Here is a 21,099-nt window from a genome sequence, read left to right as displayed (position 1 = left end):
GAGGAATTGGTTAGATGGTCGCATCCAGAGGGTACTGGTCAACGGCTCAATGTCCAGATGGAGATCGGTGACGAGTGGCATCCCGCAGGGGTCCGCATTGGGACCGGTACTGTTTAATATCTTCATCAATGACATAGACAGTGGGATCGAGTGCACCCTCAGCAAGTTTGCAGATGACACCAAGCTGAGTGGTGCGGTTGACACGCCAGAGGGATGGGATGCCATCCAGAGGGACCTGGACAAGCTTGAGAAGTGGGCCCATGGGAACCTCATGAGGTTTAACAAGGCCAAGTGCAAGGTCCTGCACCTAGGTTGGGGCAACCCCCAGTATCACTACAGGCTGGGGGATGAAGGGCTTGAGAGCAGCCCTGCCGAGAAGGACTTGGGGGTACTGGTGGATGAAAAGCTGGACATGAGCCAGCAATGTGTGCTCGCAGCCCAGAAGGCCAAGCGTATCCTGGGCTGCATCCAAAGAAGCATGGCCAGCAGGTCGAGGGAGGGCATTCTGCCCCTCTACTCTGCTCTGGGGAGACCCCACCTGGAGTACTGCATCTACCTCTGGATCCCTCAGCATAAGACACGGACCTGTTGGAGCGGGTCCAGAAGAGGGCCACGAGAATGATCAAAGGGGATGGAACACCTCTCCTATGAAGAAAGGCTGAGAGAGTTGGGGTGGTTCAGCCTGGAGAAGAGAAGGCTTTGGGGAGACCTTATTGCAGCCTATCAGTACTTCAAGGGGGCTTCTAAAAAAGATGGCGGCAGACTTTTTAGTGGGGCCTGTTGCGACAGGACAAGGGGGAATGGCTTTAAACTAAAGGGGGGTAGATTTAGACTAGATATAAGGAAGACATATTTTACGCTGAGGGTGGTGAAACACTGGCACAGGTTGCCCAGGGAGGTGGTGGATGCCCCGTCCCTGGAAGCATTCAAGGTCAGGTTGGAGGGGGCTCTGAGCAACCTGATCTAGTTGAAGAAGTCCCTGCCCACGGCAGGGGGGTTGGACTAGATGCCCTTTAGAGGTCCCTTCCAACCCAAACTATTCTATGATTCTATGATTAATAAAACCATGACAATAGACTCAATTCTGAGTTTCAAGTCACATTGTTACTATCACTCATGGCAAAATAAGAATCTAGCGACACACAAAACAAGAAAAGCCATTTACTACTGCAGGCGATGGCAATATTAAGAACATCTTCATCAAAATTAGTGCTCCACCATACTATGGCAAGTACAAATTGATCCATCATCCTAAGCCTAGCACAGAACAAGGGAGAATACAAATCATCTTCATTTTACGGATGCAGAACAGGATTACAAAGCCATTAGTTGATTTGAAGCATCAGAAGCTTCAGACTGTAAATTAGTATGTATCTCTCCAGTTCACTACCTTAACCATCAAGGCAAAGCAGTCTTCCCCCCGATAAGGTACACAGTGATATATAAATACAATATTGTTGTATTGCAAACAATATGCTATTCTGAAAATTAAAGCCTCTCATTTTTCCTAATGCGACAATTAGATGACAGAATGAAGCAACAGGTCCAGTTTCTCATTAAGTCACTAGCAACACCACATTACCAAGTTGTGTTGAGAGAGAAGCTGTGGCCAAGACAAAGTGATAGGAATGAAAGATGAAGCATTTTAGAAGCATTTGATTTCATATTCCTGGCTCTTCCGCTGACTTTTTACACAACTGGAGCAAAACTGAAAGGCACACACTTGCCATGCTGTTCTATCTGGTGCATTCAGTATGGACCAAGACTTTCCAGTGCAAGAAGCACAACAAATTCACACAGTGCCTTATGTACCAAGTCCATGATCTTCTTTGGTGCCTCTATGGTAACAAACAGGAAAAGTGCAGCTAGATGAACCATGAGGACCAGAAGAGTCATTCACAGGATGCCCAATGTGTCTCCAAATCAGTTGAGATAAGAGCCTCAAAAGGAATTCTGGCAGCTGTGCACATCTGGCTGGACAGAGAGACGGTATTGCAGCATACCAAGCTTACCCCTGGAAAAGTAAGTGATCTCTATCAATCCCACAAAGTTTGAGGGTGAGTAGAAGGATACTTCCTCCCAGAGGACAATAAAGAATGAATCATCAAGTATACAAAAAAAAAAGCTGTAAAATGATAATAGCCCAGGAAGGACACAGACTGTCAAAACTCACGGTAATAAACTGAGACAAAGAAAATGCCTTTACGATTTTGCAACCGATCAGAGAAGACGAGACTCCCACCCAAAAGCAGGTCATTTTCTTGAGTACTTTTATCAAAAGCAGGAGGTGGTGTCACAGTGCAGCTGTCAGACATTCCCCAGAGATGTGCAGATCACAAGGCTTGTCTTAAGCTGAAATATGATTTAGCAAAACAGAGACAGTAACAGAGATTAAAACTTTAATTTAAAACTTTGCCAACAAAAATTGGTTACAAAAAGGGAAGTTACCTGTACAAAATAAGAAAGGAGGTACTCATTTAACAAGAAACTGCCATTTTCAGTGTACGCTGGAGGACAGTGCTTCAGGTCAAGTGACAAGTGAGAGAAAAAACAGACTACGCTCGTAATACGAAGTTCTGAAGTGAATCTTCTGTAAGCCAAAGTAAATTGACCTGAAGCAGCTCAAAAGCTAATCAAGATTTATCAGAAGTCTATTTGCCTCGCAAACCTTTTCCTCTTCATTTATAGAAGGAGGATGCACTAGAAAGCAAGACCCAACACAGTGCACTGGGCCAGGACAATGACTTTTGCCATCCCTCCTCCCACCCAAGCCTTCCTTCTGGCCTTCTGTACAAAGATGTTCTGCAATTTGAGTGTGCCAGGGTTTTAGCTGAGTCACAAACTCTTGCATCTTTACTTAACAGTTAGGTCCTGACTCAAAATGAAGACAAATGCTTTGGAGACAGTGATATGACTAAAAAGACCAGCTGCATCGTGACTCCTATAAAAATGGTGGTGCTCAGTCTTTTCAAGGTAGCATCAAATAACAGCTGTCAGTCAATGATAGATTAGTATTTACAACATTGCAGTCCTCTTTTCTACCTACCATTTTATACAAAGAAAGACAAAAGAGCATCTTTAAAACTTATCACTGAATAGACAAAAATGGCAGGTGATTTCTGAACTCCAAGTTCCTGTAAAATCTAAGCCCACAATAAGATCATTACCAGTTTTCTACATTTTTCAACAAGCCAGATCAACAAAATTGAGTTGCAGTGAAGAAATGAGCATGCTTTTTTTTCAAGCAAGCCAGCTGAAAACTTCCAGTCCGACTGCTTATTTTCCACTCAGTTTCACATCACGCAGTATTTACAAGTTTTTAAAACTTCAGAACCCAGGTTTAGTGAAGAAACAAAGTAGTAATAAAAATGTTTTGGCCCAGATTCACTTCACCTACTTATAGATACCTGAGATACCTAAGTTGGGGCACAACAGCCTTCTGTACCCTACCTACCCAGTAAAAAGACAGACAAATGCTAAAGGGAAATTCAGTCTTGAATCTCATCCTAGTGACAGTGCTGCTCTTCCTCCAACTATAAAACGAAAAGGGAGCAACTATATTCCAATTTAGAAGTCTCGATTAAGCTTAGAGTAATCGCGTTCCTAGCTTAAGTGTTGTCATTTATGTGAACCTAAGCCTTACCTTGCTCACTAGCAGCTCCCACCTAGGGGAGCGGGGGACAGCTACCTTTTAAGAATGCTACGAAACATGCATGAGTCCTCCTTACACCTGGGAAAACTGAGATAAGTAAGTTCGCTCAAGTCCATGTGGTGAGTCAGTAACAAGCTGGCATTACATCTTCCTGGATCTTAGCCCTGTGCTCTGCCTACAGGAACCCAGTACAAGGAAAACTACTGTACAGAATCATTCCCTTCTCCATGTCAAAAAGTTTTACCAAAAAAGTACAGATACTAATAAACAGTGTACATAATTTCTTATTTGACAATGAAAGAGTCCTATAGTAAAGCAATCTGTTCTATTGTATCTTGACCCTGGAAAAGTTTATTTCCAGCTTTGATTCTTTGATGTCTTAAAGCTTTTAATAGAAAGCTGAAGATTCAGTTAACAAACATAATGTTGCAGTCAGTACCCTTTACATGAACTAGAAAATGTAACACATCGTTGTGGTTAAAGTAGTATTTGTGCTACCCAATTTTGCAATCAAAATAGGAACCTTGAAGTCAAGAATTCACAGATCTCGGGGGGGGGGGGGGGGGGAAGCCAGACAACTTCAGTTTCAACAGCACAAGCCTTGTAACATGCCATGAAGAGTTCAGAGATTTCAATTCTGTGAATATCTGTTATTGCCATTTCAAATGAAAGCGCTCTTATCTTTAGTCTTGCCCATCCCATGCTGTAGCAGGTAGGACAAATGCTGCACAGCAAGAACCCCCCCACCTTAAAATACAGCTTAATAATAGAAATGAAACATTTGCACTTTGCTTTATGAATGCAGTAGAGATCACTTAAATAATGTTTCCAAAGACCCTGGGACTTAAGCACAGCTATGGAAAAAGTCAGCCTCCTAAACTTTGGGGTTAGTTTGACCCATCTGCCTCACACTGGATTCTTACCTTACCACGGTCAACAAAGCTTTTAACATACCAGGCGAGACAGAACACCATTAGCTTGTTCCATCACATCGTGGAACAAGACAGCACAATGGATGTCTGTTGTGACAGGCAGACAATACTGTATAAAGAAGGCTTTTTTTAATGGCAGAATCAAATTGGACACTACTGGCTAACCTGGAGCAAGATCTACATTTTTCCCTTCTGGAGTTTTTAAATTTCCTCTTGAACCAGAAACATTCTTTCTAATCAGTTAAATCCAACAGTACTACAGAGAGCTCAGTTCTTAAGCATGCTCTGCACCAGGAAGGGTCGGTCCTACGTCCAATTAAAACCAAAGAGTTGCTGTTTTCCAAGGGCAGGAGTTCTTCACTGGTCACCTAGCCGGAAACCTTGGCCCCAGTTGTGTCTTCCACCACCCTGCTGATCTTCTGCAGCTCTTCTCATGCTAGCAGGTGGGACACCAAACCCCGACACTCCTCCTCTCCTATTTGGCAGCCAGCGGTACCTAGGACAAGCCAGGAGAGAAGGAGAGAGTTTGAGAAACAGCTGTACCTTGGGGGTAAATGCCAGACTACTTTGCACTTCCTTTTAGCTGCTAGACTTTGCAATAAAGCTGGCTTTTCACAGTACTTCACAGAATTCTTTCCAAATCTAAGCCCTCAGCACACAGAAATGGGAATTCTGGGGAACTTCCATCTCTGGGATATGATTAGATACAATAATCCAAACAGAGGGAAAAAACCCACATGATAAGGGAGTCTCATTGTTGAGAATAAATGCTGTGATACAAACTTAATTCCCATAACTTCTCTTCCTTTTTTTAGGGGAAATAATAAAAAACTCCAAATCACTTCTGAGCATCTCTCTTTAGCTTACAAAGCTCCTGTTATCACAGCATCCAACCATCTCACTGCTCCCTAAGTAAACATTCCTGAGGAACTGAGGACCAAAGAGACTAAGGGAAACAGGCTCAAGCAACTAGCTTGTCTGAAATCAAAGCTCAAGCAAATCAGAGCTATAAGACCTTATCATCCAACTTAGGCTACCATCTAAATAGACAGTGTGATCTAAAATACAGCTTCTGCATTTTGCAAGGGATGCCATCAATGCAGAGTCATTTCAGCTCTACAGTAGTTACACCGAGCTCCTGCAAATCCCTTGCTGAATTTGACCATGAAAATCTGAGGCCCAGACATAAAACCCAGATTCCTTTCTACAAGAAAAATGATCCTGTATAGAAAAAGTTCTTCATTATTATATTAAAGATATCTGTAATTCATCACAGCACCTTTTTTTAAAAACACATTACGGTGCAAAGGCAGAATTTATTCCTCTTTAGAGATGTTTGCAGTACTTCTGTTCCTGCTTCTCGAATATAGAGAAAAATTGAATACTCATATGAAGAATCAAGAGAATTACACATAACCAACAAGACTGATGGCAACTTCAGAGCTGTTTTTACCTTGAAAGACATTTTAAAACAACGTTTTGTCTTCTAATCTTTATGGAAAATTAGGTTTACCAGAAAGGCTTGCAAACACAAAAGTAGAATATAAAGCTTCCCTGCTCGTAATTCAACTTGTATCTTATAATTAACAGTTTATGCTATAAGAAGGGTTAACTGAGTTGCTAACTAAAGTTTGGTAGAGAAAGAATATTTACAACCCAAAAGGATGAGGACAAGGGTAACTGAAGCTACAAACTTTGGCTTCTGATCATAGTATTTGAATGGCAAAACAATGAACAGATCGCAAGAAAAATCACTTTAGAAACCAAGTCTCAGTCAAGGTGACTGGTACCAACTGCAAAGCAGAGTACATATTATAGTCCTGAACAAGTCTGCAACTGACTCCTATTATTGTTACAGGTTGCTGAACTGGTAGCTACTGTAACGATACATGGAAATGCAGATAAAAAGTCATTTACAGGAGAAAATTTTGATACCATCTTATAATTGTTAGGTAGTTTTCTTTACTACAGCTCAATTCACTAGCAGAACTATGACTTTTACTCTCATTCTTTAGAGTGGGTAAAGGACACAAGCCATCCATAGGGGTAACAAAGAACTCTCACATTTACAAGAAACAATGTTTTTGATGACTCAGCAGCACAGTCAATATGATAGTCTGAAGCAGGTTGATTTAGCAAAGTATTTTACACTTTACAATCCCAGCAAATATGTCTGATGAACAATACAGAAAATTGGACCAAACAAACAGTGAGATAAAGAATAAAGCCAGCTTACAGGAACTGAGGTGTGGACAGAAAATTCCTTCCTCCCAAATCCACTGGATATTTAAACATTAAGAAGAAATACAGGTGTCCAACCAGATTCCCTATCAGCTCATTGATGACTCTGCAAGGCAAAAGAAAAAGAATTGTTTCACATGCTGTCTTCACTGAAAATAAACAAGTGACCATCTTCTGCCAGTTACTACTGTTCACCTGCCATGGGCATTGCCGGGGCCATGAGCCACAGAAAATTTCCCTTCCCTCAGTATTTTGCAGCCACTTTAGAAGGGCCAACCTTCAGTGCCAACACATCAAGAGGCTGTTCCACCCTCCCTTCCAAGACTTCTCTACAGTCTGTACTGAAAACGCAATTAAATACGTGTTTACATCAAGGAATTAGACCGTACAGCTATTAGTGTCTAAAATAATAGTCTGCGGAGCTTGAGAAGTTACCACTGTTTTCACTGAACAACCTGTCTCCTGCTGTACTGAACTGTTTTGTTCCCAATTTTGCAAAAACACTGCTGAATGGAGGCCCTTGAGTATCTTCTGTCATGCATAGAAACAGCAGGTATCTAACAGCAAGCAGTTTTCTCAAGTGACAGATGAGTCAGTAGGAGGCACAGCCAAAAAAGGGAATTTGGTTTTGCTGTACTATCTCCTCCTTTTATAAATCAACCACATAATTTGTTATTGTCACCAATTGTGTTACAGCGGCACCAAGAGGCCCCAACCAATGCAGGGCACCAATGGGAAAGATCGTGCACAGAGGGGATTTCGGCATCATGGAATTTAGTCAAAGAAACCCAAGACAGACCAACATATTCAGCAGGTGCTAATATGGCACTCTGTGGGCTTGTTATTGCCATTTACCCATGTCTCACAAGCTGAAAAAACCATCACGCTGGGTAAGACTGTGAGGGAAAGAAGTAACAGCACTATCAGAGCCAAGCTAAATTTGTTTCTAAAACCAGTAACGATGGTTTGTCATATGGGATGACATATCATATGGGATGCAAACGCACGTAGCATGGGGAATAAACAAGAGGAGTTAAGAGACGTGCACACGCCTGCAGGGCTACGACCTTATTGGCATCACGGAGACGTGGTGGGATGGCTCCTATGATTGGAGTGCTGGGATGGAGGGATACAGGCTCTTTAGGAAGGACAGGCAGGGGAGACGAGGAGGAGGTGTCGCCCTCTATGCCAATGGCCACCTGGAGTGCATGGAGCTCTGCCTGGGGAATGGGTGAGGAGCCGACCGAGAGTTTATGGGTCAGGATTAAAGGGAAGGCAGGGACAGGTGACATTACAGTGGGGGTCTGCTACAGGCCACCTGACCAGGAAGACCGAGTGGATGAGGCCCTCTATAGACAGATAGGAGCAGCCTCACGCTCACAAGCCCTGGTCCTCATGGGGGACTTCAACCACCCCGACATCTGTTGGAGGGACAGCATAGCAGGGCATAAGCAATCCGGGAGGTTCCTGGAATGCGTCAATGATAACTTCCTTCTCCAAGTGGTAGAGGAGCCAACGAGGAGAGGTGCTATGCTGGACCTTGTTCTCACCAACACGGAAGGGCTGGTGGGGAACGTGAAGCTCAAGGGCAGCCTGGGCTGCCGTGACCACAAAATGGTGGAGTTCAAGATCCTTAGGGCACCGAGGAGGGCGCACAGCAAGCTCACTACCCTGGGCTTCAGGAGAGCAGACTTTGGCCTCTTCAGGGATCTGCTTGGTAGAGTGCCATGGGCCAAAGCCCTGGAGGGAAGAGTGGCCCAAGAAAGCTGGGTGATATTCAAGGATCACCTCCTTCAAGCTCAGGAGCGATGCATCCCAACAAAGAGGAAGTCGGGCAAAAACGCCAGGAGGCCTGCATGGATGAACAAGGAGCTCCTGGACAAACTCAAAGACAAAAAGGAAGCCTACAGAGGGTGGAAGGAAGGACAGGTAGCCTGGGAGGAATACAGAGAAATTGTCCAAGCAGCCAGGGATCAGGTTGGGAAAGCTAAAGCCCTGAGAGAATGAAATCTGGCCAGGGACATCAGGCAGCAAGAAAAGATTCTATAGGTACGTCGGGGATAAAAGGAAGATGAGGGAAAATGTGGGCCCTCTCCGGAACGAAACGGGAGACCTGGTTACCCAGGACACGGAGAAGGCGGAGGTACTCAATGACTTTTTTGCCTCGGTCTTCACCGCCCAAGCAGCAGAAGGCAAAGGCAGGGACTGGGAGAATGAAGAGCCACCCACTGTGGGAAAACATCAGGTTCAAGACCACCTAAGGCACCTGAAGGTGCACAAGTCCATGGGACCCGATGAGATCCATTTGCAGGTCCTGAAGGAACTGGCGGATGAAGTTGCTAAGCCACTCTCCATCGTATTTGAGAAGTCATGGAAGCCCGGAGAAGTTCCCACTGACTGGAAAAGGGGAAACATAACCCCCATTTTCAAAAAGGGAAAAAAGGAAGACCCGGGGAACTACAGGCCAGTCAGTCTCACCTCTGTGCCTGGGAAGATCATGGAGCAGATCCTTCTGGAAGCTATGCTAAGGCCCATGGAGGACAGGGAGGTGATTCGACACAGCCAGCATGGCTTCACCAAGGGCAAGTCCTGCCTGACTAACCTAGTGGCCTTCTATGATGGAGTGACTACATCAGTGGACACGGGAAGGGCTACAGATGTCGTCTGTCTGGACCTCTGTAAGGCCTTTGACACAGTTCCCCACAACCTCCTTCTCTCTAAACTGCAGAGGTAGGGATTTGATGGGTGGACTGTCCGGTGGGTGAGGAACTGGTTAGATGGTCGCATCCAGAGGGTACTGGTCAACGGCTCAATGTCCAGATGGAGATTGGTGACGAGTGGCATCCCGCAGGGGTCCGCATTGGGACCGGTACTGTTTAATGTCTTCATCAATGACATAGACAGTGGGATCGAGTGCACCCTCAGCAAGTTTGCAGATGACACCAAGCTGAGTGGTGCGGTCGACACGCCAGAGGGATGGGATGCCATCCAGAGGGACCTGGACAAGCTTGAGAAGTGGGCCCGTGGGAACCTCATGAGGTTTAACAAGGCCAAGTGCAAGGTCCTGCACATGGGTTGGGGCAACCCCCGGTATCACTACAGGCTGGGGGATGAAGGGCTTGAGAGCAGCCCTGCCGAGAAGGACTTGGGGGTACTGGTGGATGAAAAGCTGGACATGAGCCAGCAATGTGCGCTCGCAGCCCAGAAGGCCAAGCGTATCCTGGGCTGCATCAAAAGAAGCGTGGCCAGCAGGTCGAGGGAGGGCATTCTGCCCCTCTACTCTGCTCTGCTCTGCTCTGGTGAGACCCCACCTGGAGTACTGTGTCCAGCTCTGGAGCCCTCAGCATAAGAAAGACACAGACCTGTTGGAGCAGGTCCAGAAGAGGGCCACAAAAATGATCAGGGGGATGGAACACCTCTCCTATGAAGAAAGGCTGAGAGAGTTGGAGTTGTTCAGCCTGGAGAAGAGAAGGCTTTGGGGAGACCTTATTGCAGCCTATCAGTACTTCAAGGGGGCTTCTAAAAAAGATGGCAGCAAACCTTTTAGCAGGGCCTGTTGCGACAGGACAAAGGGGAATGGCTTTAACTTAAAGGGGGGTAGATTTAGACTAGATATAAGGAAGACATATTTTACGCTGGGGGTGGTGAAACACTGGCACAGGTTGCCCAGAGAGGTGGCGGATGCCCCATCCCTGGAAACATTCAAGGTCAGGTTGGAGGGGGCTCTGAGCAACCTGATCTAGTTGAAGATGTCCCTGCCCACAGCAGGGGGGTTGGACTAGATGCCCTTTAGAGGTCCCTTCCAGCCCAAACTATTCTATGATCTTTCTTTACTGTGCATTACTCTTTTAGTAAGGAAAAGGCCTAATGCATAGATTTACTAGAAAATAAACCAAATTCTTATTACTTTCCCCCCTCACCTACATTCTCTAGTTCTCACATGCACATCGCCTCTTTGCTTTTATCTTAAATGACCACCATGTGACACTGAGCATTATCAGTCACATTATACAGGTTTAAGCCTCTTATTTTAATATTGCTTCTAAATTCAGCAATAAGTTCAATAGCTCTAAAAGCTTTTATAACTTCAAATTAGCCATATACATAAATACGTACGATCCACCAATGATGTAGTTGAATCCCAGAATAACCCATGGAAGGTAACAGGCCTGAAAAAGAACGCAATGGAGAGAGAAGTAAGTACAAGTTAAGGACATTAACCTGCTCAACTTCCCACTGCACTAATAAGCATGATTATAATCTCAATATTTTAGGCATTACACAAATCCTGATATATTAACTTAAGCAGATTCTACCTAACAAGGTAGGATACTTCAAACTGAGCGACCACTAACATTTTTAGACAAATCATACTCATTTAGACATTATAAGTAGATGCATCTTTCACACTCTATGTTCCACAGCAAGCTTACATCTGAAACAAAGTCCTAATATTTCCGATTTTGAAAAGGTCTGGAAACAATGATCAAAAGAGTTTTCACTGCAAGACCTGGCAGAAACAGACAAGATTGCACAGGAAAGGACAACTTAAAATACCAACATTTTGTCACTACAGTGTCGCTACATTCAGCTTTTATCCAGGTTAATATCTATCAGGAATTTTTTCCTCTTTTCAGACCGATGAATTTCAGTTATCGGGACATCTTTTCAGTAAAGCCACACTGAGTGACACCGTATGGAAGACCATGAAGAAATCTGTCTTTGCTGCATCTCAAGGAGTATATAGCTATGTGAAAGCATGGGACGCCTTTAATAAGAGAAAATATTTACATTTTGCCCCTCACCACCTTCATGTGCGTCTTCGGGGCAGAAACCTTTCCAATATTCTGTCTGACATACCTTAAATCTTGTTCCAAACCAAAATGATACAATCATGTCTCTGTTCAGCTGGGCCCACACATAAAGTACTGACATGATGAGTGGAATCATCAGCAACTGCAATGTTTTAAAAAAAAAAGTTACCAACACATTCACAGAAGCCCGAGAAACTTAAACAGGCAGCAGGAGCTTTAAAGATTGCCCCAGAATCTTTGCCATCATGTGTCATGGATCTGTTCAAAAGCTATTGAGAAAGCTAAGCAGAACCTACTTGGTCATTCTCTTTTGCAAGACCATGCCAAAGCAAAGGGCTCCAACTTGCACCAAGTGAAAGAGCAGCTGTGGTGAACTCCTCTGCTCTCAGCTGCTTGGCAGCACACCTACAGCAGAGTCAGCGACATACTTGTGCCACAATCATTTCCATTCACAACCCAGGGCACTAACCCAAACACACTCATCTGAGGCTAAGCTAATACGCCGGATGAAGTGTTACTCCATGAATTGCCAGCTACGCCCCCCTCAGAGCCCCACAGAGGGAAGGTGCACCAGTAAATCACCGTTTCAGAGTACCGCAGCCTGCCTTGGCAAAGCCACCTTGGTAGAGCTCGGAGTTAACCTGTGCTCCATGCCAGAGATGAGACTGTTTCAAATACCTCCTTACTGTGCCTGTATATTAGCCGATTGGACTATTTGTAGTGAAACAAATATAAAGCACTGTTTTAGCTATCTGCTGATTTCTAAATTGAAGACAGATTGTGTCAGCAACATTTCCACGAACTGGTTTAATGCTACAAACCAGCTCTTGTGTTTGGAAGAGAGGTTAAAACTCATCCCTTCAGGGGTGCTGCTATTTAACAGGTTCCACGTTAAAGCTGGCACACCGGCATCAGTCCAGCCTTCCCCCAGCCCTACGGTGCACCAGCAGTCTGACTTGTCACACAAGAACCTTAGGATCTTTATTAAAACCATTTCTATTTTACTAGAAAAACAAAGTAATATTCCCATGTCAAATACTTTCAGAAATTAGATAGAGGCCCAGCTATCCTACTCTATCTTCTCACTTTCAAGCAAGTCACTCAACACAAGCAAAAAAAACCTTATTTCTAAGAAAAACACATTTGTACATCAAACAACTGATTCTCTTTTAAACAGTACTTTGTATGCAGATATAAACCCATTTTAAGTACCTTTTTAAAAAGACACAAATCAACACAATCAGTCTGAAATTCATAAAACGGATGGGTGACTTCAGCACGCTTTTGAAAAGAGTTTTGTGGTGTCTTCCCCACAGCAAAAAAAAGTTTAAGCGCAAAGTTATGGACAGACCTTAACAGAACTCAGTCTTGACTGCAGATGCATGATGGCTATTTTTGTCTACCGGGTGAGACTGATAAGTGATCTAATAAATGCTAAGATAATACTGTACAGAATATTAGAGATATTGGTGCAGGCTTTGGGTGACGGGGACAGAACAAGATGAGGAGAGAACAGCAGAGGCAGGCTGAAGACATGCAGTTATCTGATACTCTGTTGTGTCCAAGAAACACTCCCTCATTTCCCCTCTTAATATGTGGTGGGATAAGAACTACCTCATTGAAACCGGTTCTTTAGACCACTATTTTAAATCATTCTTGTGAGGATTTTGAACTTCATAGTTCTGATCTAAAGCTGCATTTTCCACAAAAAGATCTTCTGTGGGCAAGTAAAAGGCACACTGAATTTGAGAAGACTAACAAACCCAAGAACCATTTTTAGGTAAAAAAGTAAGAATGCAGAGCTCCATTCATTAGAGGAAACAGTGCATAGGTGACATCTTGTGTCCATTTTAGTAAAAGGCTGAACAATTCCTGACTGCACAAAGAGCCAATTCTCACTCCTTGACTCCTTAACTAGGTTGGGAGTGGCAGAGTCAGATACAGGCTTGTGACGTTAGCTGAGGCTAACCCAAACTAAAAAACTAACAATACACACACAGCAGTCCATTTTGATATAAACTAAACCAGCCTAGCTTAACTACATTCTGCAGTTATGCCGATAATGCTCTCTATAAAGTCATTAAGTAGTCAGAAAGTTCCATAAGTTTATTATTTAAGAAACTGCACTACACTTACCTGCATGTCCATTGCCAAGCCAGTTATCTGTCATCACACCATTAAGGAAAACGCAGCAAAACCTGATAGACTAGAACAACAAAAAGAAGCTGCACCCACACACTGAACACACATGCAAAGGCCTTTAATGTTTAAAATTAATATTACACAGGAACACTGTTTTAAGTTAACCACTGGAAAAAAATGAAAAACCTCCAATGATCTAGAGACTTACACACTTAGTTTCAATAACTGCTTTTCAGTAGCCTTCCAAGCTACCACCTCAAGTCATTACCCTGAGGGCTGACGGATGCACTGGCCTTCCCTCCATGATGAAACTTGCTAACTACAAACACAATCAGTCCTTACATAAAAGCATGTTACAGGTTTAACAGCTGGATTCTTTCATTAGTTTTTTAAAGACTAAAATGTTGGGTTTCTAACTAAAGAAATACCAGATCATAAAAAAAAAATCAATATATTGCCACCGAGACATAGAAAATAAATAATTTCTTGAAAGTGCATCAATGCAGGCTTTTAATACTACTCTCCTACCTTGGAAGCCAAACGATCTACTTGCGGTAGTAACTGCTGAGTGGACACAATTGCTGAAGAATTTTGCTGTGATCAGAATGCTTTTAACAGTTCATGAATGTGTATAAAATGGCACCAAGCATCTTCCCAGATCATGCATCCAGGTTGCTTCTTACATCATATAGGGAACAAGCAACTGGAAGCTTTTGAATGACCAGTTTGAAAGTCAAGCCACAATCAGATTCATCAAATAGCTTACAGCCAACAACCTGCAACCACAATGAGGCTGATGGTTTTCTTAACAACATAACTAAACCCTCGTTGTTCTCCTAGTTACTGCTGTGGCTCAACAGGACTAGCAGGACATAGCAAATCCCTCCATACAGTGGAATGTGACTAGAGATAGTTAATCTATTGATAAAGGCGACAGCATTTCTACATACTAGCTTTCCTGCCTGTATGTGGTTCACACTGATGTCACCACTCCCTTTTTTCCACATGCTGTGCCACTGCAAATTGCTACAAGGAGGTAGCAACAGTACAGACAGAATGGGAGCATCTCCAAGGATGGAGGTTCCACAACCTCTCTTGGCAACCCGTGCCAGTGTTTGTCCTTAGAATAAAAAGGGTCTTTCTTACATTTAAATGGAATTTTCTGTGGTTCATTTTGTGCCTGTTCTCTCTCGTCCCATTTCCAGCTCTCAGCCTCTCCTCATGTGACAGATGCTCCAACCCTTTAATCATCGCCATGACCCTTCACTGGACTAACTCCAGTATGTCCGTGTCCCTCTCGTACTTGGGAACCTGGAGCTGGATGCAGCCCCCCGTATGTCTCACATGGGCGGAGCAGAAAGGAGTAATCACCTCCTTCAACCTGCTGGCAGTGCTCTGCCTAATGCAGCCCAGGCGGCTGGTGGCCACCTTTGCCACAAAGGCACACTGCTGGATCATGGTCAACTTGGTGTTGACCAAGGCAGGGGGTCATCTTTTCTGCCAAGATGCTTTGCAGACTGTCAGCCCCAGCCTGTGCTGGTGCCTGAGGCTGTTCCTCCCCAGGGGCAGGACTCTGCACTTGCCTTTGCTGAGCTTCATGAGATTCCTGACCAGTTCATTGCTAAAACTTAGTCTTTGAACATATTTTAGGCAGAAATAGAAGAACCAAAATATTCTAAAAGTTTGATGATGAGCAGAAGGATACAACAATGCAGATCCAATTAAACAGAAGCATGAACATGTAATCTGCTGGCCTTCCATCAAAAGCTCCTGTAAATAAAAAGAATTGTTAGGAAAGGTACTGAAATCTTGATAAGAAATTAGGACTTTTTTTTACTTTTAGGAGTCTAAGAAAAGCTCACTTAATAACAGTTGCCCTACATGCAGTCTGTGGTTTATGATTTTTTTTTTTTTTTTAATTTTAAAAGGCCTTATAAAAGAACAACCTACAGGACCAAAAAAGAAGACATTCAGCCTATTGCATTAAGGGCACACACAGCAGTCCTACTCAAAGAACACACTTAAACTCTGGAGATAAATGATTTTTAACTTCACAAGACTTCAAAATGGAGTTGGACCCCATCCTTCACAAGAAGCTGCCAGTCAGAAGCACACAATAAGGAAATACACTTGCACAGCAAAAGCAGAGACACCAAGTTTAATGATCGAGTCATGTGAAAACCAGTCCTTACATAGGCAAATTGCATCCTCTTTGCATCACCTAGTCAGACTCAAGAGATACGATAGTTTTTACACTCCAGAAAAAACAACATATGTGACAAGGAGGGTACACAGTTTGCAAACTGTGGTAAAAGGCTGGCGCGGACCTCGGCATTTGAGCAAGACTCCTATCAACTTTCATATAGCTCCATGCAGGCAAGGAAAGCCGAGAATACTGCTGAAACAGACCCAAACCACACAGTGACAAACACAGCACACCACAAACAGGCTGAATTACATGCTAATAATTAAACAACAAAATGCCTAGAAAGGAGGCCACTGCTTAATTTTAGCACTATTTGGCTTCCTACAACTATTTTACATGTCCCCAAAAATTTAAAGAAAGAAAACCTATTTTTAGAATAACTACAGAAACTCAAGCCTATGTAAAACAAAATTGATATTTTAGTCATTTTAAGTTTAAGTTCAGCCATGCAAGTTACATGACAGGAAAAAATAAACAAAAAAAAAGCCTTTGAAAAAATCTTTTGGAAAGTTTTAAAGTTGGAGAACTACATAAACTGGAGTTTTCTCCTTACTGTTGCCATACAACAAATAGAAACAAATAAAGAGAGGAAGCTGACTAACCCTGTAGAAACTCCAGCACAGGAATTCCTCCAGAATAGGAAGAAATCAAAGCAAATATTATTCCCTTAAAGTTTTTTACTTCTCGTTATCTAGGAGATTACTAACAAGAATATTAGACAAACTATTTAAGTTGGCTTTCCAATGAATATCTAAGAAAACTGAGCTACAGGCTGCCAAAAAGCTCAGCACAGGGGCAAGGTGAGCTCTAGCCCACTGGGTCCTTCAGTAGGGCCCCAGGTATAATCCAGTCATTGGGGAAGAGCTGCAGACTCATAATCTCATCATTCGTACTGCTGGGGAGTGAACTCTGCATATTCTGCTTTCTCTGTTGATATTTGTTATGTTCTTCTCCAACAGAAACAAAACAAAAACACATCAATCTCCTTTTCCTCAGGAAGCTAGAGGTCAGCTTGTTAGGAAAGCACAAGCACAGTACAAAACCATATGGATATTTTTGACAGCTAAATTTGAAGCTAGCATGCAACACCAGCGTATGCTCAAAAACCGTGTACAACCCTGAAAATAGACGTTTCACTTCCTCAGTTTCACAGACAAAAGGAGGCATAGACCTACACTGATTTCCACCTGTAAACATATTATCAGCAACTTATACACACCTCCCACTTTCAGAAGGATTCAAGCCTTTTTCCATAGAGAGGAAGGACTGACCTAACCAAGAACTTAATTTATATCCAGAAAAATGACTGTAATATAAAATGCATTGATTCAAACAACACCACAGCTGACTTCCCAGTTTCAAAATCCAGATGTGTTGTACAGCAGGAATGTAAATTTACTGCTGAAAGAATCGACTTCCTTCCATGAGACTTCTGCCACAGCATAGACAACTAGAGCATCTTGTAAGTATATGTACAAGCAGTGATGTCTTATAATTTGTATATATTAATCAGGAACTCTTACTACACATAGCTTTGCACAGCAGAATGTTGTAACTGCCAGTACTCGAGTTCATAATCTACTGCAGGAAGGCCCAAAGAGAAGGCGGAACCGTTTCTAGCTATTAAACTGCTACTTACTTTCACTAAGAAGACAACCAAATACTATCTGGCACAAATCCTCCCTTTCCCTGCTACTCTTCTTATGACTTAAATGGGATTCCACAATACCCTCTGGATGACAGGTTTACCAGGGATCTCTATCACGGGACTTCCCAAACATCTCCTTGCAATGCATTTCCACTTACACCATCAGTTCTAAGACTCCATTAGAACTACACAGAAATTCTTGTTCATTAAGGCTTTCAGGAGGAGCTCAGCTTTGCAAATAGTTTAATTATTTACTTCAACTGAAACAATTTTTGTTTAGTTTTAATGAACTGTGCAATGCAAAATGAAACCAGTTTTGAAGATACCTAACAACAATCTCTGAGAGAAGTGATCCATTATTTGATCTCCTTTCTTCCACTCTTAATTTTTCCCCCAACTGAAAATCCAACTAGTTCCTTAACTTTTTCACATTTCTATTTGACAGAGGGGTACACTTCATTTGTCCAAGGTATCTCTCAATTCAACATAACCAATAGAATAACACAGATAAGCATCATTGCCTTTTAAAAAAAGGAAAAACTGACGTTGTTATTTTCTCAACATGGATATACACATTATTACACATGTTCTATCATCCTTCCATGTAAAAGGACATCAGACACAAGAAAACAGAGGTAACATCATCTTTTAGCCTCTCTCCCTCACTTCCTGAAATCCAACAACTAAAAGCACCAGGCCTTCCTACTGAAAGAAGTATCAAGTTCAGATCCTAAAGGAACAGGCTCCCTGCCGAAGGGAAGGAGCCAGTCACAGAAAATCAGTTTTCAGAGCAGTTTCCCATTGACCAACATAAGTGGGCACAGAGATGAGCCATCTTTCTCACAATTCTGTCTGAATCAGTCACAACCCCATCGCCACAACCACTCCCAAAAGAAGCTCTATCTGACAATGCTTAGTCTCTATCATAAACTCCGGGCAGAGTTCACCATGTGCATACACTTTACTGGATAACATACCTGTTTCTAATCGTGATGAATATTGATACAAGAAATACAAATTCACCAAGTAGAGAAATCCTGTTCCAGGTCCCACTGGGAAGAAGAAAGTCGCAGTTATTGGCCGCCAGATCTGTCCAGATCAAAAGATAAAGATGTATTTATATACTGTAGAATGAACTCATATGCATTGGTTTTTTGTTTTTATTTGTTACCAATTACTTGGAAGATCAAGGAGGAGATTAAAAATAGCCCAAGTATCAATTACTGCTGCTTCAGCAGCTTTTCCAGTTGTTTGTTGTTTGGTTTTTTTTTAAATGATAAGCAAAGCTACAAAGATTGCAACAGAAATCACACAAACAACTTCCCAGATCACTTTCATCACATCTTGGCAGTACTGAGTCTTTATTGCAGTGCAGAAGGGATATGCTTGCAAGGATGCCGCCCTGTTTTAAAAGCGCCTATACAGGATCCATTCTTACCTGTTGAACAGAGGCCAAGGAATTCAGACAATGGCCTTTAGCGTACTGCTCCAGACAGCACGCGCTGCTCTGGGCATTTTGCGCCTGCTTCAGAGAGTCTCCCAGCTATCAATATCGGGCACAGCCAACTGCATGGCAGCATGTAGCAAGGACAGAAAATGTCTGGCCATTTATGAATGAGCTCTTTAACTGGCAACACTTCCGCACAGAGTATTGGGATCCTGAACATCACAGTGCCAGAAGGAATAACAGAACCCGAGGAAAAAACAGTCATTTAAGCTACTAAATTTTGGGGACAATACATGAAACAGACTACAGATAGAGCTATCTTTTTGTCATTTTTTGCACTCAGTCTTTTTCACTGAAGATATAATGAGCACATATAATAGAAATTTAAAGGCTGGGATCTTCCCTCTTCCTTCACTTTCATCTTCAGTTCATCCAATGGGTGCTCTCCCCCTACACACCTGCAACCGTGTTTGGTTCAGTGTTTCCTTGCATTGGTTTCCTCCCAATGCAAGGAAAAAGACTATGTCCAGTTTGTGACCACTTTTGATATTGCTAACGCATCCAGAAACACTGTATATCTGAAACCTCAAGACTTCAGTTGTTAGTTTATGTCAACCATACCTAGGCACAGAAGTTGACAATCCCAAACACAAGCTTTTTCAAATTCCAAGCAAGAAACGTTAAGAAGGTGCAAAGGACGCACTTCTCTTTCTCTGCCTTACTATCTCCAGAGCCACCTGCGGTTTAGGACAGTTGTGCACCTGCCTATAACTCCTGTTCCCAAGGTCACACCCACACAATCGCACAACAGAGGCTGGGCAAGTCACCTGAAGTCACAGCCACCGTTTTTTTGAGTATAGAGTGCCTTGGCACAACAACCGGTGCCAGCCAGAACAACCCCCCTTGGGAAAAAAAGGCACCAGAATGAGATGCAAGACGAACTACAGGGCCTGTCAAGGGCCACAGCCCTTCCCGGCTCACCCAGGGGCCCTGGCAGGGCCAGGCACCGCAGCCTGTGTCACCTTGGTGGGGAGCCCGGGGCCTGCGGGGGCAGAGCACTAGCTAAACCCGGGGCCCAGCTCGCAGGCCTTACATAGGACGGCAGGCCCGGCTTCCCGCTAGAGGTGATCTGGGCCGCTCCTAAGGGCTGCCTCGCTGCGCGATTTCCTCCCAGCGCGGCCGCGGAGGCCGGGGGAGGGGCCCAGCCCCCGCCCGCAGCCCCCAGCCCCCAGCCCCCGCCCGCAGCCCCCAGTCCGGAGCCCGGCCAGCCGCTCACTACAACTCCCAGAATGCCCAGCGCGCCCCGGACTGGGCTCTCTCATGGCGCGGGCGCCGCACGGCACGCCGGGACCGGTAGTGCGGCCGGTACCTGGAAGCGGTTGATGAAGGCGTCGGGCCAGAGGAAGAGGTAGACGGGGCTGACGAGGCCCAGCTTGCCGATGAGCGGCACCGCGATGGAGCCGGCGAACCAGTAGCGGGTGATCAGCGGGATGCTCCGGAACCAGTCCCCCAGGTCCGACATGTCGCCGCCGCCGCGCCCGGCCACCGCCGAGGCCTCGCTACGAACCGGCTGCTGAGGGAGAGGAGAGGCGAGGGTCCGGCCGCGCTCCGCCCGCTGCTCCCGCCGCCGCCGTCGCCGCCTCAGGCAGGGAGGGGAGCCCCGAGCCAGACGTGGCGCCGCCGAATTCGGCCGAGCCGCCGCGACTTCCGGCCACGCCCCTTTGGCTGCCGGGGCAACGGCAGTGCCGGAAGTCCCGCCTCGGGGGGAGGGGGGGAGCGACCCGCCGTTGCCGGGTGACGGTGCCGCCGTCCCCGCGGGCTGGGCCCGCAGTCGGCCCCTTTCCCCGAAGCTGTATTTAGTAGCGCGAGGGCGCCTGTAACAAGAGTGAACGGGCAGTAAGCCTGAAAAAACGTATTAAATGACCCATTGCCTTATGTTGTAAAGATATTTGCCTGATAGGACGCGACATGATATTATAAACATATATTCTTTTATCAGACGTGGCTCCACTTTAGG

At 44.3% G+C, this 21,099-nt stretch overlaps 1 protein-coding gene across 1 annotated transcript; it reads right to left on the bottom strand.

Moving 5' to 3' along the window:
• Positions 1-1,147: 1,147 nt before the first annotated feature.
• Positions 1,148-20,771, bottom strand: DERL1 (derlin 1). Its single transcript, XM_076329162.1, has 8 exons — positions 20,452-20,771; positions 18,613-18,724; positions 15,487-15,551; positions 13,776-13,802; positions 11,686-11,781; positions 10,942-10,994; positions 6,821-6,931; positions 1,148-5,080 (listed from the first exon to the last, which is right to left on the bottom strand). The coding sequence occupies exons 1-8, from the start codon at positions 20,602-20,604 to the stop codon at positions 4,942-4,944; spliced, it is 756 nt and encodes a 251-aa protein (XP_076185277.1). The 5' UTR covers positions 20,605-20,771; the 3' UTR covers positions 1,148-4,941.
• Positions 20,772-21,099: the final 328 nt, after the last annotated feature.

Source organism: Aptenodytes patagonicus, chromosome 2 (assembly GCF_965638725.1).
Source record: "Aptenodytes patagonicus chromosome 2, bAptPat1.pri.cur, whole genome shotgun sequence".
NCBI lineage: Eukaryota > Metazoa > Chordata > Aves > Sphenisciformes > Spheniscidae > Aptenodytes > Aptenodytes patagonicus.
This window is presented reverse-complemented; position numbering and strand designations above follow the sequence as displayed.

What these genes read in the sequence shown, in the direction of transcription:
- DERL1 (XM_076329162.1), bottom strand. Translation starts at nt 20,604, where the DNA reads ATGTCGGACCTGGGGGACTGGTTCCGGAGCATCCCGCTGATCACCCGC. An exon ending in CCTTCATCAACCGCTTCCAG is followed by an intron (nt 18,725 to 20,451) that starts GTACCGGCCGCA and finishes TGATCTGGACAG; the next exon opens with ATCTGGCGGCCAATAACTGC. An exon ending in AACTACATCATTGGTGGATC is followed by an intron (nt 6,932 to 10,941) that starts GTACGTATTTAT and finishes TTTGCCTTGCAG; the next exon opens with AGTCATCAATGAGCTGATAG.